The 27,706-nt window shown below is 39.9% G+C and overlaps 1 protein-coding gene across 2 annotated transcripts in view; it reads left to right on the top strand.

Moving 5' to 3' along the window:
- HEPHL1 (hephaestin like 1) overlaps positions 1-27,706 on the top strand; it is a 96,109-nt gene that overhangs the window by 49,055 nt on the left and 19,348 nt on the right. For both annotated transcript variants that reach the window (XM_057749775.1, XM_057749774.1), the window contains exons 6-13: positions 1,935-2,103; positions 4,918-5,057; positions 5,206-5,337; positions 6,939-7,150; positions 9,771-9,921; positions 19,723-19,935; positions 22,414-22,627; positions 27,283-27,422. In XM_057749775.1, coding sequence (XP_057605758.1) covers positions 1,935-2,103; positions 4,918-5,057; positions 5,206-5,337; positions 6,939-7,150; positions 9,771-9,921; positions 19,723-19,935; positions 22,414-22,627; positions 27,283-27,422 — 1,371 coding nt within the window. The remainder of the gene's footprint in view (positions 1-1,934; positions 2,104-4,917; positions 5,058-5,205; positions 5,338-6,938; positions 7,151-9,770; positions 9,922-19,722; positions 19,936-22,413; positions 22,628-27,282; positions 27,423-27,706) is intronic.

The following is a 27,706-nucleotide window of genomic DNA, read 5'->3' as shown; positions in this document are numbered from 1 at the left end:
GTGGATTGGGTCCCAGGGGAGCAGCTTTGAATGCCAAGGCTAAGGAGTGTCTGGAAGGCAATAGTGAGCCCTTCTAGCTCTTTAGACACACTAGTGACATAATCAGTGCAGTGATTTAGGAAGATAAATGTGATGTCTGTGTGCAGAAAGGACTCAGTGGAGAGATTCTGGCAACTGCCAGTTAAGAAGCATTGGCAACATTAGAGTTATGACATATTAAAGGTTTGGCCTAACATGGTAGAAACAAGAATAGAAAATGAAAATGTGTCAATGGAATAAACATAGAAGAAATAATGTGTTATTCAATTTGGATACTGAGTAATTACACACAGTCACTATAAGGACAGAGATGCAGCTCTTCAGGGCTGCTTTCATAACCCGTTTTTGTTCCCATCCATCTTAAGCAAACCTCACATTTGTCCACTGGGTTATTCCAGTTAAATTCAGTTCAGCAAATGTTGAGCTGCTCAGTTAATATGTATCAGATGCTCTCCTGGGAAGACAAAGATGAACCAGACAAGGTTATTATTCTTCTCTTCTCCTACCCCCAGCTTTATTGAGGTACAATTGACAAATAGGAATTGTATACATTTAAGATGTACAACTTGATGTTTTGATGTATGTGTAAGGTGTGAACAGATTACCACACTCTAATTTATATCTATTACCTTACACAGTTAAAATTTTTTGTTGTGGTGAGAACACTTGAGATCTCAAAGAATACTGTCTCAGTTATGCGAGATGAATGGGTTCTGGAGAGCTAATATACCACATGGTGATTATGATCAACAATACTGTGTTGCATACTTGAAAGTCCCTAAAAATATAGATTGTAAGTGTTCTCCACGCAAGATCCTCAATTCTGAGAAGAAACTAGTTTTAAAATCAAGGCATTAGCAGCCATTTGAGAGTAGTAAGATTGTTAGGCTTGGCCAATAATTGTGGACATAAGCTGGATATTACTGAAATGCAGTATTTCCTAAATGGTCCACACTCTCAGAAAAAATGTTTAAACATTAGAAGATATGTATAATTCAATTTTAAAATTAGTAATCGCCTCTAGAGATAATGGTGTCACATTTTGATGAATATACTTCCTATTTTCTAGATCTTTATATATAAATGCATATGTTATATATATAATGAAATCAATCTATTAATACTGCCTGTTGCTTACTTTTTCCACATGTTAATATGTCAGAAATATATTTACATGTCAGTGAATATAGATCTACTACATTACTGTGAATCCTTTGTGTCCTTTGTAAGGAGATTACAATTTGCTTATCCAACACTCTTTATTAACACTTACATTTTCCCTATTTTTTGCTATTATAAACAATACTGATAAACATTAACTTACAGAAATGTTTGTACTTTTGTCTGACATTTCCTTGGGAAAACTCCTATATTTAGAATTCCTGGGTTGAAGAGTTTAATTTTTTTAAGCTATGGACATATATAGACAAATTTCCCTTTAGAAATTGTTACTCTTCACTCACAGTGTGTGAGCATCCCCTTTGCCCTGTTCATCCTCCAACACTGAGAATTACCAGTCTTTCTAATCTTTACCAAGCTGATAAATGACAACAGTATCACTTGATTGTTATTAAGGTTGAACTTTTTTTTTTCATTTGTTCATGGGCCGACAGTATTTTCTCTTGTGAATAACCTATAAATATCCCTTGCCCATTTTCCATTGAGATATTTACTTTTTGCTTTCTTATTTATCAAAGGTTTGTACATATTAATCTTTGTCATACATGTTAAAATATCCCCAACCCACTGTTTATTTTTTACTTTTAACTTTGTTTATGGTCCTGTTTTCTGTACAAATGTTTTAAGTGTTCATGAAGTCAAATCTATCAGTCTTTTCTTGTATGATTTCTTTTCGAGCACTTATACCTTGGCTCATGGTTTTCTCTGTTCTGCAGCTGGCATGCTGGGGCAATACAATGTTGGTAACTGCAAAAGTGGTATTTCTCACCCCAAGATGAAGGGTCAACAGAGGCACTACTATATAGCAGCTGAAAAAATTCTTTGGGATTATGGTCCTCAAGGCTATAACAAATTCAGTGGTCTTCCTTTAAATGCCTCTGGCAGGTAAGCTCTCTTTGCTAGTGTTTCTAAGCCTCTCTTAAGAGAGGCATCTGTTAGGCTTTCGCTGTGATCTCACTTGTAGTCCAGGCACTGCTCTTATGAGCCCATACTGCGTAGATGGCATGGTGGCATCACTAAAGGAGCTCTGAGCCCCATAATGTATATACAGCTGAGAAATGGCAGAGTATTTATTGCTTTATGATTTGCTGGCCAAATCAAAGCACTAGATCCATTCATTCATCAAACATTTCATGAGCATCTACTATGTGAAAACTGCAGCGTTAAGTGCCATGAGAAATACTAAGCTGGCAGAGAACAGACTAAGGTCTTTGCACAAATAAAGCAGACAGGGTTTTTTTGTTTGTTTTTTTAATTAATTAATTTATTTATTTTTGTCTGTGTTGGGTCTTCATTGCTGTACCTGGAATTTCTCTAGTCATGGAGAGCAGGGGCTACTCTTCATTATGGTGCACGGGCTTCTCATTGCGGTGGCTTCTCTTGTTGCATTATTGCAGAGTACGGGTTATAGATGCACGGGTTTCAGTAGTTGCAACATTTGGGCTCAATAGTTGTGGCTTTTGGGCTCTAGAGCACAGGCTCAGTAATTGTGGTGCACGGGCTTAGTTGCTTCATGGCAATTGGGATCTTCCCAGGCCAAGAATCGAACCTGCGTCCACTGCATTGGCAGGCAGATTCTTAACCACTGCACCACCAGCAAAATCCTGAAGCAGACAGCTTTGAAAAGGGAATACAGCAGGACTCTCTTTCAATGGAGATGAACTAGCCAAGGAAGGTTAACCTTTTTGGTTCAAGGATAGCCTAATATAAGTTAAGCTCTCTCTACCCAGAATTCCTCTTCCTCTCTGTCCAGTACAATGCCATTTTTTTCCCTTCAAAATCTAACTCTAATGTCACCTCTTAAGTAAAGCCTACCCTGACACATGAATAATTTTCTCTGGGCTCCCATAGCATAGTATTTTTTTCAAATGGAATCTAACAATTCATTAAGTGGATGTGGACTCCTGTGACTTCTTATTGTAGAATCGTATGCAAAGATGTCTGTAAAAGCACTACAAGATGTACAGTGTGATACCAACAAATATTGCTATTGTCCTGTAATCCTTTTAATGTTTGAGAGAATGTTTTAAAAATTGTCTTTGTGATCAATAATATACCCTTTGTTTCTTTCATTGTAAATTTCATTCATTCATTCATTCTTCCACCAAACTGATGCACTTGAACCTTGCCTAAAGAATTTGTGTGGACCACATATGAAAAACTCCTTGATATGAATATTCTCTATTGACCAGTATTTATTTTTCCATAAACAGAATAATAAAAATTAATATTGAAAATTATGTCTTAGAAGCCTTCCAGAATTCTGAAGCACCTTATAAAATATGAAATATTAAGCTATATTCAACCAATATTTAATGTAATATGTGAAAGCACAGTGTACTAAGTGACATTAGATATGCAGGGAGGTCTAAGACAATGTTCCTGATCTCAGGTAGAGAAAGAAGCTGAATGCACAGGAAAAGAGAAGTGTCTGTGTAAGTTACAAATAAGATTAAGATGAGTTGTCCAGAGAGTGAGTTCTCTGGGTATTCAGAGAGAGCTAAGATAGCCAGAAACACTTCACCGAGGAAGTGGAACTTAGGGAGGGGCTTCAAGAATGATAGAATTTATATAAGTGAACTGTAAAGAGTGGTGGGAAATTTTAGATGCAGGGCTTAATGCAAAGCATCTGCCATAAAGCAGAGTGATTAGATCAGAGATTGAACGACTGGTGTGGGGGATTTGCATGGGGAACGGACACTTACATAGAGCACTGGAGAGACAAGGTAAATTGGATATCCATTGCAGAGGTCCTCCAATCCGTTTGAACTTTGATTGGCAATTGGAAGCAATTGAAGATTTCAGAGCAGGTAAAATGACAGTGAAATTCATTTTGGAGATTAATGTAGGAGTTGTGCGTATTCTGAGAAAAAAATCCTAGTGAGCCAATATGAGATAGAGGATGCTGTGTGCACAGTTAGGAGGTTCATATAATGGTCCAAACACAAGGCGAGGAGGGCATGCATATACTGGGATTGTAGCTGTGGGAAGAAAGGAAAGGAAAAGATGAAATAAAAGTGAAGAAAAGGAAGGGTGCAAAATAAAAGGTTATAAAGTCAGGATGAACAAGATGAAGGGATGAGATAGAAAAAGAAGACAAAGCCTGCATGTCTGCAAGAATGATGGTACCATTCACAGAAATAAACTAGAATAGAGATAGTACTAGTTGGAAGTTACATCACTGTATTTCACAACTTTGAAATTTGGTTTTTCATGTATAAAGTTTATATGGTAACTCTCCATTGATTAGACTATTTGATTAATTGGACACTCCATTCCTTAATCATACCAGTCATCAGAGCTTACTATATGCAGAGTCTATTCATATTGACATCAGCAAGAGATAGAGGGATGCTTATTCTGTATAGAAACCAGTTAGCTCTTTGTTACTTTGTAGGACAGCATTCTGGGACTCCAGTATTGGTAAGTAAGGAGTTTACCTGTGCCTTCTTCAGTTGCTGGACCTTTGGAGAAGAAAGTACAATGGCTAAGAGAGAAATAAGCTTGAGCATCAAACAGCTTCTGAAGACTTTTAGGGCTGGTTGACTAGTCCTGGGAACTTTGTTGAAGACTATGCTATCTTTTCTGGGGAGATGGGTGAATGAATGGGCTAAAGACAGTACAGTAAAGCTTCATAATTAAGGCACTTGGTGGATACGTAGAGGTGTATTCTCAGCCAACTTCCTATTCTTTCCACAGTGACTCTGAGCTCTACTTCACACAAGGGGACAACAGAATAGGAGGAAAATATTGGAAAGCTCGGTATGTAGAGTATGTTGATGCAACTTTCACTCGAAGAAAGAGGCTCTCTGAGGCAGAAGCCCACCTTGGAATTCTTGGTACAGTGAAACCATCTGTCATGTTTTGAAAGGGGGAGGTGTTTTAGTGGGGCATGTACACTTAACATGGAATGACTCCTCTCCTGCTCCTATTCACTTCTCTGTCTCTTTTCATCCTCTTCTCCCTCCTTCTCTCAATATTTCTCAGGACCCGTCATCAAGGCAGAGGTGGGTGATATTCTGTTAGTGACCTTTGCCAACAAAGCTGACAAAGTCTACAGTATTTTGCCCCACGGTGTGGTCTATGACAAGGCCTCTGATGCAGCCCCAAATGTAGATGGTAAGTCCCAGTCTGGGCCTTGGGAGGAAAGAGGATGAGTAAGCAAAAGACTTAGAACTTGACAGACCTGGTTCAAATCCTGGTCTCTTCACTTACCAGGCTTGTGATCTTGGGCAGCTATTTCAACTTTCTGAACCTTATTCTTCTCACCTATCAAATGCAGATAATAGCACTCACCTCACCTGGCTTTGGGAAGGGATGGAGAGAATTCAGGACCCTAACCCTAACCCTACCCAGAGTAGGTACTTAGGAAATGTTAATGCCTTTCCTTTTCCCTCAGTAATGTAATAAATCTCAAAGCGAGCTACTTTCAGTCACCCCCCACTTCTCTAAGATGGAGAGCTTTTCTGCTGCAGTTGCATGGGGTTCTGTGTATGAAGGCTGAGGGGGAAATCTGATTTCCAGCATTTTGTTAAAATAAAAATTTTAAACATGGTCTTTGCTTTGTCTCCATTGACAAATATTTATTTAAAACCAGTATTTTGTGCTTGCCATCATATATGGCCTCTCCCAATCACAGAGTACGTAGCACAGTCTCTCTACATGTAAAAAAGGCAGCTTCTATCCAGTGGCTGCAGGAACTATCCTTGCATTCATGATACTGCTCTTGGGAAATTACAGGTCACGTTGGAAGCCTTCCCCATCACTGCAACAGACATTATGAGTCCTATGATACTTCTTCATGCCCAAGTATGAGGCTAGTCCCAGTCCAGAACAGGCTTTGTGGTGATGGGGAAGGGACAGAGAAGGAAGGAATGGAGGGATTATTCCCCCTCCCTAGACCCATCCTCCCCTACCCATGCCACAGCAACATCTCCTGTGCCTGCACTCTCTTCCTTGGTCAAAATGCTCACAATGACTTTTGCATGTGTGCAGAAAGAACACCAGTGACAGCCCAAATGACTACAGTTTCTATTGTTAAACTCAGAAAACTTACTGGGCACCTTTTTGCAAAGCTCTGGACAAGATGCAGAAAGTCTCTGGCTTCCGTCTAGTTGGAGAGATTCAGTGTGTTCATTTGGCAATATAATGTGAGGGTTAAATGCAAAGTCTTTGGAATCAGACAGCCCTGAGTTTGAATCCCAGATCTGCCATTTATCAGCTTTGTTACCTTGGGACTTTGCTTACCTCCTCTAACTTGTAATTATTTGGGTTATTGCTAGTTCAACCTTCTAGATTTCAAACTCTTTAAAGATACGTGTCTTGTTTAATTTTGGTGGGGATCCTCTGCAAGGCCAAGCATAATATATTCCACATAGAAGGTTCTCAATGATATTATATGAATTTACATTTATATATTAATATACAGATGGACAATTACCACTCTTTCAACATTTGCTAAACCTGGTAGTTGAGTAACAAGTTGTATCTGGGAAGATATGAAATGTAATCTATGAAGAAGATAATCCTTTTGCATAAGCTTTTATCTCATCACACAGCAGATTGTGGCAGTGGCCTCCCTGGTAGGATACAGTGAAGACAACTGTCCTTCCACAAAGTACATCATCAGAGAGAGACACACCCAGGGCTGGAAGGCCCAGGCTGACAAGTTTATTGTTCTTAGTGGTTGATGTGAGTAACGATTTCATTTATCTCCTCAGGATTTCTGAAGCCAGGGGCACATGTGAAGCCAGGTGAAACCTTTACATACAGGTGGACAGTACCTGAAAGTGTAAGCCCAACAGCTGATGATCCCCCCTGTCTGACCTATCTTTACTTCTCAGCCGTTGAGCCAATCAAGGACACCAGCTCTGGCCTTGTAGGGCCTTTGCTAGTCTGTAAAAAGGGCGTTCTCCGTGCTGATGGGACACAGGTAGGCCATCAAAGGTCACCAAGTTCTACTCAGGGTAATATGTGAGAGAGAACAGTAATATGGCTAGAGAGTAAATAGTAATAAAGAGTTGCAAAAAGTGATTTTTCCTCATTGCTCTTGAAATTGACTTCTACATAACGAGGATTTTTATTTTGCTTTTTGTAAATTTAAGATCTGAATTTTAATTTAAGGTAATTTTAATGTAAACTTAAGATCTGAAATTTACAGATGCCCACCCAGAAAACCAGGATTTCTGCTTGTTATGGCTGGAGTTTGGTGCATTGCTTTAATTCTAGAATCTTCAGAGATCTGTGTGTAATGCAAGTTGGGACCTTTTTTTGGGGGGGCGGGGGACAAGTTTTCTCAAACTTGGCAACACATTAGAATCACCTGGGGACATTTTAAACATCCTTTATTCAGGTGTTTCAGACCAATTACATCAGAATCTCCAGGTGGTTCCAATGTGCAGCCAAGTTTGAGAACCACTGCAGCTCACCACTATAATCTGGGAGTTAATCACTATGACCAAAGGCATAAGAAAGCAAGTAGATAGTTTCTTGCAAGTCCCAACTTAGAGGTTTTGATTAAGCCACACTGATTTGTGTGGCAAAGTATAGCATTTCAAGCTATGTCTACATGATATTAAACATATTGATGAAAAGAGGAGAAGCTAGCCATTTAACCATTTTGAATTACTTTACCAATCAGAAATAGCAAGCTATTTATTTAAATGGTATATTTTGTAATATTTGGCATTAGTCCTACTTCTGTGGAGAAAAATAACCATTAGGATGTGTATACAGACAGAAAGAAAATTATTTAAGGAGTTGGCTCACATAACTCTGGAGGATGACAAGTTTCAAGATCTGCAGGATGAGTCACAGCAAGAGACCAAGGAAACACAAAAGGCCACCAGGCTAAAGATCCAGGAGGAGCCTGTGTTTAAGCTTGAGTCCAAAGGCAGTAAAAAGCTGATGTTCCAGTTCAGAGGCAGGAGGAATCCCCATTTACTTGTGAGAGGGTCAGACTTTTTGTGGTTCTGTTAAGGCCTTCAACTGATTGGATGAGGCCCACCCACTTTAAGGAGGGCAATCTGCTTTACTCAGATTTACTGAATCAAATGTTAATCTCATCCAAGCATACCCTCATGGAAACAGCTAGAATAAGTTTGACCAAATATCTGGGCACCCTACAGCCCAGTCAAGTTGACAGATAAAATTAGATCATTACACAGGGTTCTACCACCTACCTTCTAGCCTTCTCCTGGGCTAATTTCCCACTTTTATGGACCCAGTTACCTTCCAAATAACTCTCAGATGATGAGATTCTTCAACTGAGCACCTTCCAATGGTTCCTTCTCATCCTGTGGACAATTGCAATCACAGTTAATAACAGTTAACATTGAGTACTTAGTATTTGCCAGATGTTGTGTTGAGTGCTTTACCTATAGTGTCTAATTTAACCTTCCAAAGAAACATGAAGTAGGGACTACTCATATCCTCATTTTACAAATGAGGGAATTAGGCCTAGAGAAGACAAGTCATTTGTCCCTGTTTTCACAGCATGTAAGCAGAATGTCACTATAACCCAAGATCTTTTAAAATATATTTGACCGCCTATTCTCCCCAATTTTTAATATTTTATTTTGAAAAATGTTAAGCCTACATTGTTTCTTTCCATAGCCCATGGTCTTAATTGCCTTCTAAAACACCATGTGATAAAAGCAGTAAGTGTACATAAGGTTTAGTAACATAAAGCAAAGAAAACCCTTGTCATCAATGAAGAGTTAAGAAAGCATCACAGAGGTGGAACAGCTAAGCTGACCCTTGAAGTTGGATTAGGGTGGCAGACCATCAAAGTTGAGGGGGTACATGCATAAAGGACAGAGAAGGACCCAAAACTTCCCTACCCTCACAGAGCCTACATTGCAGTGGGGCAACAGTCAAAAAATATAAGTACATAAATAAAATATAATTTCAGGTGGAGACAAGTGCTATGAAGAAGAGTAAAGTGTGGTAAAGTGAGTGAGTTTACAGGCAAGATGGAAGATGAGTGACTGTTTTAGATACGGTGGTCAGGGAAGGACACTCTGATGAGGTGACGTTTGTGAAGGAAATGCAACAGAATAAAGGAGTGAGCCAGGCAAGACCTGGGACAACCTTCTAGACAATAGCACACAAAAAGGCCTTGAGGCAGGAATGAAGTTGGTGTGTTCACAGAAGAGCAAAAGCCCAGGGTGGCTGGAGCAAGCTAGGGGGTGAATACATGGAGATGAGGTCAGAGAAAGGGGCCAAGGCCAGGGCATGGAGGCTAGGGTAAAGAAAATAAGAGTGATGACCTGCCTGAAAACAGAAGTACCACAGAGAAGGAAAGCTTCTGAGCAAAGACTTATTTCCTCAGAGGAGGTCACATGGGGAGAAAGAAGGATATAATGAAAATGAATTTGTTGGGTGTAGGATGAATTTATCAGAATCCTGATTTACAAAATGACCAATTAAATCTATGGCTGATATTGATCCTAATTTACTTTGTGTTACTTTGTGTTAACTTTGAAAGTGAAGTAGAGCTAAGAAGTCCTCCAAGCTGTACTGTAATATATTCATTTCTTTCTTCTCTGTAGAAAGGAATAGACAAGGAATTTTACCTATTATTCACAGTCTTTGATGAGAATCTGAGCAGGTATCTTGATGAAAACATTCAGAAGTTTACCTGGCATCCCTTCAGTGTTGACAAGGAGGACAAAGAGTTTGTGAAGTCCAACAGAATGCATGGTATGAAAAATGTCTTTCCCTCCTGTAAAGGTCATAATCGCATTTGAAATGAAAATGTTTGGAATGCTTTAACTATCTTGAGTTTGGTTTCTTGGGTATTGTTCTTGGTCATGAGTAAAATATTTCATGGCTTCAGCCTTACAAGGTGAAACCTCCCTATCTCTAGAGATGTGAAACTTAATTTAATACTTCTAAAGCGCTTTATCAGCCTTAGATAAAGCAATACACAGTCTGAACTAGCAAAGATCATAGTACATCATAAATGTAGAAAATTACTGACAAAATGCCCTCTCTTGGGTTTGCAATAATGTCATTAAGTCTGATAATCCACGTGATAATTGGAGATAATTATTATACAGCAAGGCATCTCTTGTTAAGTCTTATGTATGACTGTCTAAAGTGTTAAGTTGTAAAACACTAGCCATTCCTTTCTGAGATCTTCACGTAGGAGAAATTAGTTAATTATCTTTCTCTGTCTCTTTTATATCATTTGTTAACAATAGCAAACCCACCTTGTAATTGGTGTAACATGAGATTCTCGTTAGTCGTGGACACATTACCCAAGGTGGCAGAGTAATGTACAAGAGTCTGAACTCCTTTGGTGCGAAGGCCACCAGAGCATGGAGTCAACAAAAATGCCTAGAGGGAGGAGATCAAGATGGTGGAGTAGGAGGATGTGGAAATCATCTCCTCCCACAAACACATCAAAAACACATTTACATATGGAACAATTCTCACTGAAAACTAATAGAAGACCAGCAGAAAGACTCCTATGCAACCAAGGAGATAAGAAAGCTCTAATGGGATGTGTATGAGGGAAAAGAATCAATCAGGTAGGGACCTGTGCCCTTGGGATGGGACTCAGAAGAAAGAGGGAGATTACACAGACAGAGATTCTCCCTGGAGAGTGAGAGTTTTGAGCCACATATTGTGCACCTCAGTCCTGGGGTCCAATGCTGGGAAGATGAGTCCCTTAGACTGGTTGAAGGGCCAGTGGGACTAACAGGTGGGCTGTAGGAAGCCTGGACTCCACTCATAAGGAGCATGCACATGCTTGCTTACTCCTGAAACAAGGCAGAAAGGGTGGGTTGAAACTGCATAGGTTAGTGGCCAGTTTCCTGTGATTGCCCAGGCATATCCCCCAGCCTGAGCCTAGCAACTGCTTATGGGCCTGCTTGTTCATGACATAGCTCCACTGGGGTGAGAGCTACTGTGGCCAAAGGGAGAGCTTGGCTGTGAGATGCAAAGGAGGCCAGCCCTGAAGCAGTGTCTGGGTAGGGCAGGGGCAGCCATATCTGGTGCTTATACAGGCAATGCACCAGAAGTGGTCCCAGTATCTGACTGCAGCTGAACTGCCACAGCCTGGGCCTCAACCCATGCCAAGTGTCTGCTCAAGCCCCTCTTGCTACAGCACTGCTACCCTCTGGGGTGAGGGTGCCAATGTTGGGAATAGGGAGAGCACATACTTAAAGGGAATAGAGCAAGCTCAGACCCGACTCTCAGGGCTTCTGTTCCAGCAACTTGGACATACCTCTGCCCCTGATAGAGTGGTGACAGCCACTAAGCAGGAGAGAAGCCTTGCCTCATACCTGGTTCTGGCCCTAGCCCCTCTATCTCCAGCCCCACCTCCTACCAAGGTGATAGCTGCCAGTACACCCTAGAGAAAGACATGACTTGTGTTCATGTCAGATCCAGCTCTCCCATCAAAACCACTGGGCACTTGCAGATTGTAAAAGCATGCTCCCACATAAAGACACCCTTTACAGATCACAATAGGTAACTTTCACAGTCAGAGAAAGTTACGCAAAATGAGAAAACAAAGGAATTTGTTTCAATTGAAAGAACAAGAGAAAATCCCTGAAAAAGTAACTAATGAACCAACAAATTACCAGATAAAATGTTCAAAGCAATAGCTGTAAGAATGCTGACTGAATTAGGGGAAAGAATATATGATCACAGTGAGAATTTTAACAAGAAACTAGAAAATATAAAAAAGAATGAGTCAGAAATGAAGAATACAATAACAAATGAAAATACACTAGAAGAAATTAACAGCAGACTAGGTGATACAAAAGAACACATAGGTGATCCAGAAGAAAGAATAAAGGAAATCAGAAGAGCAAAAAAGAAAAACAAATTTAAAAAGTGAGAACAGTTTAAGGGATCTCTGGATCAACATCAGATGTACCAACATTCACATTATAGGGACCCCAGAAGGAGAAGAGAGACAGAAGGGGATCAAAAATGTATTAGATGAAATTATGGCTGAAAAATTCCAAAACCTGAAGAAGGAAACAGATATCAAGGTACAAGAAGTACAAGGTGTCCCACAAGATGAAGCCAAACAGACTCACATGAAGGCATATTAAAATGGAAAAGTTAAAGATAAAGAGCAAATTCTAAAGGCAGCAAGTGAAAAACAAAGAGTCATATACAAAGGAACCCCTGTAAGGCTATTAGCTTGTATTTTCTACAGAAACGTTGTAAGCCAGAAGGGAATGGCATGACATATTCAAGGACTGAAAGGGAAATATCTGCAACCTAGGATACTGAACCCAGAAAGATTGTCATTTAAAATAGAAGGAGAGTTAAAGAACTTCTCAATAAGCAAACACTCAAAGAATTCATCAATACTGAACCTACCCTAAAAGAAATATTAATGGTTCTTTTCCAAGTGGAAAAGAAAAGGCTATAACAAGAAGTAGGAGTCTATAAGAAAGGAAATATTCCACTAATAAAGGCAAATATATTGTAAAGACTGAGGATCAATCACTTAAATAAGCTTGTACAAAGATTAAAAGAAAAAAATTGTAAATCAAATATAACTACAGTACTCAGTAAAGAGATAAATATGAAGACATAAAATATGATATCAACAACACAAAATATGGGGGACAGGAGCAAAACATGTAGACATTTTATGATGTGATTGAACTTAAATGGCTGTCAGTTTAAAACAAGCAGATGTAGTTATAGGTCAGCATAAATGAACTCTATGGTAACCACAAATCAAAAACCCACAATAGATACACAAAAACTAGAGAGAAAGGAAACACATAAATGTACCACTAAAGAAAACCACAAGGGTAGAAACTAAAAGAAGAAGAAGAAAAAATAGAGGAGAATTACAAAAACAACTGGAACACAAATAGCAAAATGGAAATAAGTACATACCCATCAATAATTACTTTAAATATCAATGGACTGAATACTCAAATCAAAAGACATAGGGTGGATGATTGGATAAAATAGAGATCCCTCTATATGCTCCTTACAAGAGACTCACTTCAGAGCTAAAGATACACACAGACTGAAAGTGAGGGGATGGAAAAAGGTGTTCTATGCAAATGGAAATCAAAAGAAAGCCAGGATAGCACTACTTTTATATCAGACACAATAGACTTTAAAGCCTGTTACAAAAGACAAAGAAGGACACTTCATAAAGATCAAGGAAACAATCCAAGAAGAAGATATAACAGTTGTAAATATATATAAACAAAACATAAGAGCACCCAAATACATAAGGCAAATATTAACAGATGCAAAGGGAGAAATCAACAGTAACATGATAAGAATAGAGGACTTTAATATACCACTTACATCAATGGACAGATCATCCAGACAGAAAATCAGTAAGAAAACACTGGCTTTAAATGGCACATTAGAGCAAGTGGACTTAATAGATATATACAGAACATTCCACCCACGAGCAAGCAGAATACACATTCTTTTCAAACGCAAATGGAACATTCTCCAGGATAGATTCCATGCTAGGCTACTAAACAAGCCTCCATAAATTTAAGAAAAATTGAAATCACATCAAGCATCTTTTCTGATAACAATGCTATAAGACTAGAAATTAACTATGAGAGAAAAGCTGCCAGAAACACAACATGTGAAGGATGAACAATATGGTACTAAACAACCAATGCATCACTGAAGAAATTAAAGAGAAAGTCAAAAAATACCTAGAAACAAATGAAAATGAATACACAGGACCTAGAGACTGTCATACAGAGTGCAGTGAGTCAGAAAGAGAAAAACAAATATTGTATATTAACACATATATGCAGAATATAGAAAAATGGCACAAATCAACCATTCTGCAAGGCAGAAATAGAGACAGATGTAGAGAACAAACATATGGACACCAAGTGAGGAAAGCCAGGGTGGGGGGCGGGGGGGATTGGGGGGTTGGGGTGGGATGAATTGGGAGATTTGGATTGCCATATATACATTACTAATAAGAAAATATATATATCAAATTGTACACACACACAAAAAAAGAAAAGAAAATGAATACACAACAATCCAAAACCTATGGGACATAGCAAAAGCAGTTCTAAGAGAGAAGTTTATAGCAATAAAAGCCTACCATGGGAAAAAAGAAAAATCTCAAATAACCTAATTTTATACCTAAAGGAACTAGAGAAAGAAGAAGAAACAAAACTCATTTGTTAGTAAAAGGCAAGAAATTGTAAACATGAGAGCAAAAATAAGTGAAATAGAGACCAGAAAAACAATAGAAAAGATCAATGCAACTAAAGGCTGGTTTTTTGAAAAGATAAAAAAAAATCGATAAACCTTTAGCTAGACACATCAAGAAAAAAATGGAGAGGACCCAAATCAATAAAATCGTAAATGAAAAAGGAGAAGTTACAATGGACACCACAGAAATACAAAGGATCATGAGACTATTACAAGCAACTATATGCCAATAAAATGGACGACCTGGAAGAAATGGACAAATGCTTAGAAATGTAAAACCTCCCAAGACTGAATCAGAAAGAACTAGAAAGTATGAACAGACCAATTACCAGTAATGAAATTGAATAAGTAATTTAAAAATTTCTAACAAACAAAAGTCCATGACCAGATGGCTGTACATCGGAATTCTACCTACCATTTAGAGAAGAGTTAACACCTACTATTTAAAAATATTCCAAATAATTGCAGAGGAAAGAATGCTTCTGAACTCATTCTATGAGGCCACTATCACCCTGATACCAAAACCAGACAAAAGTATTACAAAAAAAGAAAATTACAGGCCAATATCATTGATGAACATAGTTGCAAAAATCCTCAACAAAATATTAGCAAACTGAATCCAACAATACATTAAAAGGATAATACACTATGATCAAGTGGAATTTATCTCAGGCATGCAAGAATTTTTCAATATCCACAAATCAATCAATGTGACACACCATAATAACAAATTGAAGGATAAAAACCACATAATCATCTCAATAGATGCAGAAAAAGCTTTTGACAAAATTCAGCACCCATTTATGATAAAACTCTCCAGAAAGTGGGCATTGAGGGAAACTACCTCAACATAATAAAGGCCATATATGACAAACTCACAGCAAATGTTATTCTTAATGGTGAAAAACTGAAAACATTTCCTCTAAAATCAGGAACAAAAGGGTGCCCACTCTTTCCACTCTTATTCAACATAGTTTTTGAAGTCCTAGCCACAATAATCAGAGAAGAAAAAGAAATAAAAGGAACCCAAACTGGAAAAGAAGTAAAACTGTCACTGTTTGCAGATGACATGATATATACATAGGAGATCCTAAAGATGCCACCAGAAAACTACTTGAGCTAATTGGTGAATTTAGTAAAGTCACAGGACATAAAATTAATATATAGAAATCTCTTGCATTGTTATACACTAACAACAAAAGATCAGAAAGAGAAATTAAGGAAACAATCCCATTTACCATTGCAACAAAAAGAATAAAATACCTAGGAATAAACCTGCCTAAGGAGGCAAAAGACCTGTATGCAGAAAACTATAAGACACTGATGAAAGAAATCAAAGATGACACAAACAGATGGAGAGACATACCATGTTCTTGGATTGGAAGAATCAACATTGTGAAAATGACTATACTACCCAAAGCAGTTTACAGATTCAATGCAATCCCTATCACATTACCAATGGCATTTTTCACAGAACTAGAACAAGAAATTTTATGATTTGTATGGAAGTGCAAAAGACCCTGAATAGCCAAAGCAATCTTAAGAAGGAAAGACAGAGTTGGTGGAATTAGGCTTCCTGACTTCAAACTGTAGTACAATGCTACAGTGATCAAGACAGTATGGTACTGGCACAAACACAGAAATATAGATCAATGGAACAGGATAGAAAGCCCAGAGATAAACTGTAGTCAACTAATATAAGACAAAGGAGGCAAGGATATACAATGGAGAAAAGGCAGCCTCTTCAATAAGTGATGCTGGGAAAACTGGACAGCTACATGTAAAAGAATGAAATTAGAACACTTCCTAACACCATACACAAAAATAAACTCAAAATAGATTAAAGACCTAAATGTAAGACCAGACACTATAAAACTCTTGGAGGAAAACATAGGCATAAAACTCTTTGGCATAAATCACAGCAAGACCTTTTTTGACCCACCTCCTAGGTAATGAAATAAAAATAAAAATAAACAAGTGGAACCTAATTAAATTTAAAAGCACAGCAAAGGAAATCATAAACAAGACGAAAAGACAACCCTCAGAATGGCAGAAGATATTTGCAAATGAAGCAACTGACAAAGGATTAATCTCTGAAATGTGTAAACAGCTCATGCAGCTCAATATCAAAAAAAACCAAACAACCCAATCCACAAATGGGCAGAAGACCTAAATAGACATTTCTTCAAAGAAGACATACAGATGGTCAACAAACACATGAAAAGATGCTCAACATCTCTAATTATTAGAGAAACACAAATCAAAACTACAATGAGGTATCATCTCACTCCAGTCAGAATAGCTATCATCAAAAAGAACACAAATAGCAAATGTTGGCGATGATGTGGAGAAAAGGGAACACTCATACGCAGTTGGAGGGAATGTAAATTTGTGCCATCACTGTGGAAACAGTATGGAAGTGTCTCAAAAAACTAAAAATAGAACTACCATATGACCCCGTAATTCCACTCCTGGGTATATATATCCAAACAAACAAAAAAAAACCCAAAACCAAACTCAAAAAGATACATGCACCCCAACATTATTTACAATTGCCAAGACATGGAAGCAACCTGAGTATTCATCAACAGATGAATGGATAAAGAAGATGTGGTATATATATATAATGGAATAAAACTCAGCCATAAAAAAGAATGATATTTTGCCATTTGCAACAACATGGATGGTCCTAGAGAGTATTATGGTTAGTGAAATAAGTCATACAGGGAAAGACAAACACTATATGTTTTCACTTATATGTGGAATCTAAAAAGTAGAACAAATGAATGTATATAACAAAAAAGAAACAGACACAGATATAGAGAACAAACTAGTGGTTAGCAGTGGGGAGAGGGAGGGTGAAGGGGCAGGATAGGGCTACAGGATTAAGAGAAAAAAAACTTCTATGAATAAAATAAATAAGCTACAAGGATATATTGTACAACACAGGGAAATATTGCCATTATTTTGTAATAACTCTAAATGGAGCATAGTCTATAAAAATATTGAGAATCACTATGTCATACACATAAAACTAATACAATATTGTAAATCAAATATACTTCAATAAAAATTTTTTCAATGCCTAAAGCAAGATAACAGGCCTTATCTTAGGGCCAAGCATAACATCTGTTTATTGCCTTTAAAACATTATCTGAAAATAATGAAATAGCCTTCTCCCTCTCTCCCAAAGAAGTCCAAAAAAAGTCTCTCCCTCTCCCAAGAAAGTCCAAAAAAAGTTCAAGATTCCAAATGACCTGTAGTCTGGATGCTCTGTTCCAACAGAGTCCCCTCTTGGACCAATGGAAAGCATGGAAAATGCACCTTCAATGTCATTTTCTAAAAAAAATTTGTTATACTTGAATACAAAATTTGTTCCCAACCTTTCTAGTAGCCAATAAAAAAGGTAAACTAAACTATAAATTAGGAAACATAGCAATTCCATCCTAGAAGCTAGGTTGCAAAAGAAATTTATCATAAGAGAGACCTGCATATAGAAAACAGTAAACAATCTAATGGAACATGTAAAATCCAGTCCCATCCTGGTCTGGGAATTTGAAATACATTTGTATATTTTGAACATGCAGAATGTCATTTTTAAAGCAAAATTCAAGGAAAATTGTGTATTTTAGTTTAAATTTCACATTAATTATAAATTAAATTATGTCTTCAGTCTTGCTTGCATGAGTGGGAGAAAGAAAGTTGGCAACAATACCAGAGAGAAAATGCCTTGCATGGCATACAATGCTTTGCATTGCTCGTATTATATAGTCTCTGTACAAAGCTGTTTGTTGAATGTATGAATAAATGAATGAATGTTCCAGAAATAGAGGCTTTTTTGGGTGGGGGCCTTGTCATTTGGCTTGTGGGATTGTAGTTTCCTGATCCAGGCCCTCAGGCCTTCGGCAGTGAGAAGGCAGAGTCCTAACCAGTGGACCACCAGGGAATTCCTGGGAAAGACAGACTTTAAACTAGAGTTCCAAGGCAGCAGAGGATTCTCTACCAGCCAGCCCAGGACTAAATTATTAGCATCACAATTTACAATGATATCTCTTTAACATTCAACAGATAAGACTTAGTTTATTTGCAGAGCATTATCAAAGATTTTTTTTCAGAAAATGTGATATTCTTCTCAGCAGCCCCAGGGCTTCTTGGAATTTCTAGTAATAATTCCAGATATTTGAGTAAACTTACCAAGCACCACTCATTCTGCAGATAAAGAAACAAAAATCACTTTATTTGACAATGAGATAATAACAGAAGATCATTCGTGTGTATGATGAATGGGCATTAGAAGGAGTGGGGGTGGGGATATCTCTCTAAGGGCCATCAAGCAGGAGGCATAATTAGATGCAGTCACCCCTCAGTGCTGTTCAATCACAGCATTCATCCCTCAGAGGGGGAATGTGGTTTCTCAATTCTTCTCAAGGCACTGCTCCATGTAGCCATATCGATGGATTGAGGTTGATGTAAAAGAGAAAAAAAACTGCATTTCTGGAGATACAAAGGGTTTTCATATCTAAGTGATCATTTTTCAAAGTCCTATCAGTTATTTTATTGAGGTAGGGAAATCAAAGTTATCATAAGGCAAATTATTTACTCAAGGGCCAACCTCTTATAACTTAGTGTCCCTCCTCCCCAAATCCCTCTCCACTGACCAGACATGCAAATATAATGTCAGTCAAATGCAAATCTTTCAAATGATGCAAGATCCATGAGATCAGTGAAGAGATATCTGATAACTTCTAGAATCAAATGCAAAGCCACTGGCAAATGAATATCTTAAACAAACAACTAAAGAAAAGACACTTAACGAGGGAGATGACATAATAAGAACCTCAAAAGAAAATGATTTTCATATCAAGAATTTTTAAAAAGACTGGGGAAATTGATGAAGTCAAACATTTTTGCAAGGATGATGCTCTTTACAATCTGCAAAACTAAAATGTGAAATGAAGGATATCATATTAAACTATGAAAAAATTTTGTCAGAAAAAATTACTCCAGAAAACAACGTGGTTTATTTCTTATTGATTCTTAGAAGTAACGTCCTGTGTATACATTGTTAAATAGAACAGATTCACAGTTTTAGTATATTTTCATTATTGTTAACTTCAGTCTCCATTTCAATTTAATTCACCACGTGACTTTTCCCCAGAACTATTTATTCTCTGACAATAAGAATCTTCTGTAAATAGTTTGAACTTGAACACACTACCCCCATACACACTGATAATCTTTCACTAAGATGATGAGTTTTCAGTACATCTACAAAATTATAGTGAGCTCTGCTATCTTTTTCCTTCCATTTAGCTATTAATGGCTATATGTACGGCAACCAGCCAGGCCTGACCATGTGCAAAAAGGATAGAGTTTCCTGGCATGTGATTGGAATGGGCACCGACACTGACATGCATGGAGTTTATTTTCAAGGGAACACCATCCACCTACGAGGGACTCACCGCGACTCCCTGGCCCTGTTTCCCCACGTCGCCACAACAGCATTCATGCAGCCGGACCACGCAGGTAAACTTGGCAGGGCCAGCTCAGGGGACCAAATTCCTGTCCTCAGGCGTATACGCTTAGGGTCCTTCCCCAGAAGAAATTGGTTGAATTTGGGCACTCCCAGGTGTGCAGAAAGAGATATAGTCCTAATCAGAGTCAGAGAATCCTGACTATTTTATTTTAAATACATAGTGTAGAGGACAGAGGAAGAGCATCTAAGATAACATCCACAAAGCAGCAGTGAGCATCCTCCAGATGACCTTGCCTCTCAAATCCTAGGAGAATGCTCTTGATTTATACCCATGGACAATTCAGCCCCAAGAAAGAGGATTTCTGTTATTGTTATTGTTCTCTTTAAGCACAAACCTCATTTTAGTTGCTGCTCTGAAGCATCAACCAGACATGAGCAGCCCAGTGGTTGCTTCCACATTATGGACATGAATTTATCTGCCTTCTTTAGGGACTGATGGTGGTCTCTTAATAAGTCCCAAATGGGGACTTCCTAATTTTCATTCTCTTGGGCACCCAGAAAGCAAGCTGCATTGGGTTTTAAGGTCATGGAGAGCCCACTGAGGTGCCAGTGCCTGTCCCTTATCTTAGAGATTCCCCAGCTAATTAGATAAATGGGGAATTTTAATAAAAGATATAGAGCAACATATGGCAGCATACACTATCCCATGAGAAATAGAAATGGCAAATGCTGTGGGTGTTCAACACCTTTCTCCAACCCAACTTTTTCATTCGTCTTAAAAAGAAACCAACATGCTACCCGAGATGAGCACTTGCCAGTTCTGTCTCCTTCGTGAATGGGTATTTACTTCTTTACGTCACACTGGAACTGCAGTTTAGATGTCACTGGTTAAGAACTTAAGGTTTGGACTTCAAAATGGTTGCCCAAGAACTGCCTTAGACTAGGAGCTCCATAATCCTTGCCTTGTAAACCTCTAGTATTCAGCCTTTCTATATTAATGTAATTGATCAATTATGAATCTTCCCAAGGGATGCCTTGGGAACAATGATTTTTTTTTTTTTTACTCCACTCTTCAAGACCGAAGAGGGAAGAGGAGGGAAACAGATGAATAGTTTTAATCCATAGAAATAGGCATTCAAAGCTAGAGATGGCTGGAGTAATTTTAGGCCGTTGGCTACTTACTCATGTGCCCTGCAGACTTCTAAAGAGCTAGATGACAGTGTTTTCCGGTTTATGTTTGGTGGTGAGTATAAATCCGTGATTGCTGAAAAGCTTAGTTATTTCACCAATTCTTGTCCCATATCTCTAAGCCAAAAGGAGTGCCCAAAACATGGGTAGAGGAGCCTGTCAGCTGCAAGTCAAAGATTTTCTCTTTGATCTTTTTTTTTAAACCATTTTATTGATGTATGACATACACAAAAAACTGTACATTTAATATACATAAGTTGAGGAGTTTGGAGAGAAGTACACATCTGTGAAAACATCACCACAATCAAGACCTTAAGCTCCTCTCCATCCTTAGAGAAGATAATTCCTCATCTGTTGAAGGAATGATGAACACATAAATAATGGGCTGCCTGGGGACCCACGTAGGCAGTGGAAGCTCCCGCCATGTCTGAATTCCAAGGTGTCTTCTCTGTGGTTTTGTAGAGACCCTTCCTCATGGGGGTCACCATCTGTGCCTGGGGGTGTGAGGGTACCCCATGAGCCAATGGTTTGGGCTCTTGGGCAATATTTAGACTTGTGTAGCATGATAGAAGTGATCTCTGTGCATTGTAGATAGTTAATGAGACCTGCACTCTCACTTCCTCTACTGGAGGAAGGGAAGATTTATTGATCCAATAATTTCACTGAGTTAATATCTTCCAATAATTTTGTTTTATATGATTTTATGGTGAGTTCAAATAAGATATATATACCTGATGCCAAGGCATTTAGAAAATTCAGCTTAAAAATTGTATTGTTCTCAGTCAGACATGATTGTTGGTTTTTCTTTTTTCTTTTCATCTGACAGAATGTAGAAAGAAGAAATACATTTGGCTTTAATAATAATACCTTATTTGTGTATTGCATTTTATAGCTTATGAAAGCCTTTAGGGCAAAAGAACTGACTTCAGAAATGTGACCGAATTTGAACTTTGTCTAGAATATTCATCTTACAGGTAATGCGTTCCTTTTAAACTGGGTGGGGTGAAGATAATCTTCACCTATCAGTGATTTTCCAGGAGTGACTATCTAACAGGTGTGAACAGTAGGGAAGACCCAGAGAAATCCCTTGTTGGCAACAACTTTGCAAGTTTTATTTGTCCATGACAAATGAATTTCAGATGGTATTTTTTTCCCATAAGTAAATATATTCAAAGTAATTTATTCCCCTTGGGGTCTGATTGTTAAATACTATACAAAGTTGATGTTTTAAAAATCGACCTTATTGGTTAGTTATTTTGAAATAAACTACATAGGTTTGCTAGCAAACCAAAATTAAAAACTCGAGCATTGCACACAGCTCCAAGCCATTTCTCTTCTAGGCATCTTCAGGGTGTTTTGCGCCACCCTGCACCACTTTGTGAGAGGCATGAATCAAATATATGAGGTCAGCAGCTGCGGCAACAAGGACCCTTCTGAGCAGCCACACGGGATGATAAGAACCTTTTACATTGCCGCTGAAGAGGTAGAATGGGATTATGCCCCTAACAAAAACTGGGAGTTCGAAAAGCAGCACTCGGACGCAGGATGGGAAAGGTATCACAGGGAAGCAGAGGCCAAGTCTCTGGGGTGGGGTCGCACACGCTCCACGGACGTTTGTCAAACGTGGAACCTAAAAATGCCCTGGTTTTGTCTGCAGACTTCTGGCAGACAGAGATTTTACTCAGAAGCATAAAAGCTTAGGGAAGCTGCCCTCTCCATCCTGGGAATGGGTCTGAAGTCATTTTGAGGGCACTCCCAGGGCGGGCTCAATTCACCTCTGCTCGCTGATTCCAAGGGTGACTGTCGGACCAAATGTGGCTTTGAGTGAGCGCCTGGAGTGAAAGGGTTTAGGGAAATATGCCCATCTCACGGTGATCCTGGGAGGACAGAAGGATGCAGAGAGAGGCAGAGACGGTGTGCAGATCTGGTGTGAGAGGATGGGCAGCTATAGATTGAGGACCGTGGGGAAGAAGGATGGAGGCTGAGCCATTGGCCAAGCATTGACCATGAGGGACCACCAGCGAGCAAGTAGGAGTCGTTGGCAGAGACCCCCAAGTTCGGACAGGAAGGGCAGGTCTCTTTGGAAGGCCTGACACCCAGAAAGTTGACCTTCCTGGGAAGCGCTGTCAGCCAGTGCTAAGCACCGAAGAATCAACAGGGCTCAAGCCCACTGCAGGCTTGTGAGCGCTGGTCCTCTACCTGCACTAAGTGCACCAGGGCCACTGGGGTAGAGCCAAGGAGGAAAGGAATACAAGCATCTCAGGTGCAGTCCTTCAGACCTTTCCTTAACACAGTCTGCATCAGTATCACTATCCCCTATACAGACTCGGCCTAATCAAGTGGTCCAACTAGTCACGGGCAGAGTTGGAGTTGCACCTTTCCAAGGACAGACCCGTGTTCTCACCCCCACACCATGCTGACTGTCATGCCCTGTTCCCCTTTGATATTTATTGTCGCACTTCCCTCGCCCTCGCCTCCTCAGCCGTCATACTAATCCTCTGTGGTTATGCCCCCACCAATTCCTCTACACCCAGCTGTTCCCAGTCTTAAGCCGTTTTGTTTCTCTTCTTACTTGGCCTTTTTGAGGGCTCAGGCTCATGGAAAAGAGTGTAACAGTGCCACCTTATGGATAAATGAAGAAACAAAATGACCCTTTTTTATTTTCGGGTTGCATTGGGTCTGCAGGCTTCAGTAGTTGTGGCACAAGGGGCTTAGTTGCTCTGTGGCATGCGGAATCTGCCCGGATCAGGGATCAAACCCTTGTCCCCTGCATTGGCAGGCGGACTCCTAACCACTGTGCCACCAGGGAAGTCCCTACTCTTCCATTTTAAAAGATTTGCCTCAAGGACAGCAGGATTTAAAATTCATTCAATGATTCACCAACCCAGTGTGTTAAACCAGACACCCCTCTCCTGCTAAACCAGTGCTGCTGATACAAACTAAACACTGATACTGCCATAGAAAATGCAATTAATACTAATTTGACCTTTTCTAAAATGATTATTTAATTAACAGGCTGCCATCACTGAAGAAATCATTGTATAGTAGTCTTGTCACATGTACAATCTTAGCCCACGGGCATGTAAGAAATATAGCTTTCATTATTTGCTTGAAACTCAGTATTTCTGTTTTCAGCCCCATTCCTCTGGGCTGGCAGGAAGCACTAGCTTTAGTCTTCTGGGATCATCTTCCAGGCTGCATAGAGAAATAGAGGGCACTGGGTGTGCTGGCACCCTGCCTCTACACACTGGATTTTGCTTATAAGTAAAAGCAAAGTGAAATGACAGCACATTCACCTATTAAAAATACAACAGATCTGTAGATAAAAACGCAGCACGGAATTGAAATGACGAGTTGTCTTAGGGGCATATCTGTGGCACCTCTGTCAATAGAAGCTTGGGAACAAACGCCCCCTGCACCTTAGCTGCTATGCCTCTGCTCTTTGACCCAACGCCATATCACAGGACACCTCTGGTTTTCAAACCTCCCTTCCGTGTGGCTTTTCCCTGAGATCGTTATCACTCTGGTCAGCACAGATCAGCTGCCTCACCCTGGAACCTGGAAGTCTTTCTCTGGGGCTTCCTGAGAACACACTGGGGAGACCTCAGGATCCCAGAAAAGCAACAAATGGAACTGTCTGCACAATGCCAGGGGCTGTGCAGTGGGAGGGAATTTGAAACTAGAGAGTAGGTTGCTATAGAGAAAGAGAAGTTATATTCCTAGCCCTCCTGAGCTTGTGGACGGATATGCATAGAATGTAACTAACCTGGGATTTGAGATGAGACTCGCCGTCTATGAGCAACCCCACCCCCCACCATGAGCCAGGCATTTTGCTAGGCATTTTACAAACCCGATATGACCCTCGCCACACACTTGACGCATTCCATCAGCTTTGGCCCAGCAACATCACGTGACATCCCAGCGAGAGGGTGAGAGAGCAAGCGCTTACGTGGTTCTTAATAGATGTCCGACACAGACACAGCTCTACAGGTCTTAACTCATGTGATCCTCACACCAGTCCTGGGTGGTAGATGAATTATTATCACCTCATTTTGCAGAGGAGGGAAGCTAGAAAACAGCAGAGGTGGCTCGAGAGTCTGTGCTTGTCACCACCACATTATTAATAGGACTCCTGGAAAAATAAAAGTAGAAGACAAATTATCTTCCCTTGGAAAGCACACAGTGGGGGGTAAAAGATATACATGCATTTGTTAAATACCTACTGTGTGCTAGGCATTGTGCAAAGTGCTGAGAAGGGCACACAACGTCCTTCCATGCAGAGTTCACGTTTCAGGGGGAAACATTAGAACAAGCACATTGAGTCATGCAGTCACTGTGGGAGGGGAAGCCCCATGTGGGGGAAAGTGGGGAGAGGGTAGGTGATCACGGAAAGCTACCAGGAGGAAGTAGTTTTTTGAGCTGGGACTTGAAGAGAGGGGGCCAGCTGAAGAGGTGGGAAGCATGCTCTCAGCACAGGAAGGCAGCACAGGGAAGGCCTGGAGTTGTGGAGGGCATGTGGCGTTCAGGAGACTTCCAGTGGGAAGCCTTAAAAAGCTTTCTGCAAGGACCGACCAACATGCTCAAGTGTGTGGCTTAGGATCACTCTGCCTGCAGTGTAGCGAATAGAAGGAAAGAAGAAGAATCGGAGGCAGAGAACACAGTTAGGAACAACTCCAGTTAATACAGGTAAGTTTTGGATTAGGTGTGGGCAGTTTAACAGTGGGAAATGGAAAGCTGTGAGACACATTATATTCGGAGACAAAGTCAATAGATTTGCTTCTGTCTTTTGTGATGATTTAGCTTGGTGCTAGATAAAACATATAGTTGATCCTCATTACTTGCAGATTCCATATTTGTGAATTTGCCTACTTGCTGAAATTTATCTGTAACCCCCAAATCAATTCTTGGGGTGCTTTTGTGGTCATTTACAGATATGAATAAAGCAGTGAAAAATTTATGTCACCTGATGTTCACATTCCCAGCAGAGGTCAAACCAACAAGGCATCTCTCTGCCTTCTTGTTTCAGCCCTCACATGGAAACAAATGTCCTTTTTGTCATCTATTTAGAGCCATTTTTTTCTTCTTTGTGCATTTTGTTGGTGATGTAGCTATTTAAAATGGCTCCTCCAGCGTGGGGCCGAAGTGCTGTCTAGTGTTCCTAAGCACCGAAAGGCTGTGATGTGCCTTACGGAGGAAATACAGGTGTTAGATAAGCTTCCCTCGGGCCTGAGTCACAGTACTATTGGCCATGAGTTCACTGTTTGTGATCAGCAGTATACACTGTAAGAGGTCTTTAACCAGAAACACACATCAAAGAAGGTGATAGATTGATCTGCTGATGAAAATACTGTGACCCGAGGTTCGAAGGAACCTAACCCTGTATTTCCCTTGGAATAATGATTCAGTATTTGTTAATTCAGTGTTTGGGGTGACGCTCTGGAACATAACTATTGTGAATAACAAGAATCAACTGTATCTACATGTAGGGAATCCCCTGGTGGTCCAGTGGTTAGGACTCAGTACTTTCACATTGGGGTCCAGATTCAATCCCTGGTCAGGGAACTAAGATTCTACAAGCCTTGCAGCATGGCCTATGTGTGTGTGTGCATGTGTGTGTATATATATATATACATGTATATATGTATACATGTATATATATATATATATATATATGCATGCATGTGTGTGTGTGTGTATATACATATATATTCGTATGCATATGCACAATACACAACCCACAGACTTTCTTGAGCTCTTTAAAGTGAAAAAGCATAATAAGGTACAGAATGATACATACAAAATCTGGAGGAATGCAGGGTGGTAGGATGTGTGTGTGTGTGCGTGAGTGAGCATGTGTGTGAGGTTAGTTAGTTCCAAGAAGAGAAGTGCAACCTCAAAGGGCCCTCTGAGTCTCTAACTAAGACTGGTCAGGGATTGAGCACCAGTAGGGCTTTAGTGCGATGGTCCCCAAGAGTGGACCATAGGCCAGTGCTGGACTGCCCACAGCTGAGCCCCCAGAGATGCTTTCAAATGCAGATTCCTGGCCCCACTCCCCGAGAGCCTGGTGCAAAAAGCCAGCTCCCCAGGGAGACCCTGGTTGCTACCAGATTTGGGAGGCGCTGCTCCAGGGCAGCCCCAAATCACACAGAAGCACTCAAGGTTTTTTATACCCTCTAACAACTTTAATTTCTGTTGTTTCTGATTTGCAGACATGGGGATATATTCATGAACCACACTGAAAACTGGATCGGCTCTCAGTACAAGAAAGTGGTCTACAGGGAATACACCAACGGAGAATTTGTGGAGCTCAAAGCCCGACCACCAAGAGAGGAGCACTTGGCACTTCTGGGTATGGCACAGATCACAGCCACACACTGCCAGCGTGCACGCACACGTACATACACACACACACACACACACACACGTCTGGTTAGACTTCTGCCTGAGAAGGTACAGAGGGAACAGAGTAGCCTGATTGCATTCATCCAAGTGTGATGACTTTCTGCTCTCCCATTATCAGAGAGTGTGCTGTGTGCTCAGCTCGTAGAAACAGTAGCCATAAGACTACCAGATGATGCACAAACAGGAACCCATATCATCAGGGCAGTCTAACCAGTACCTGTTGCCCTGAAG

The sequence above is a fragment of the Hippopotamus amphibius genome, chromosome 9 (assembly GCF_030028045.1).
Source record: "Hippopotamus amphibius kiboko isolate mHipAmp2 chromosome 9, mHipAmp2.hap2, whole genome shotgun sequence".
In the NCBI taxonomy this organism is placed as follows: domain Eukaryota; kingdom Metazoa; phylum Chordata; class Mammalia; order Artiodactyla; family Hippopotamidae; genus Hippopotamus; species Hippopotamus amphibius.
This window is presented reverse-complemented; position numbering and strand designations above follow the sequence as displayed.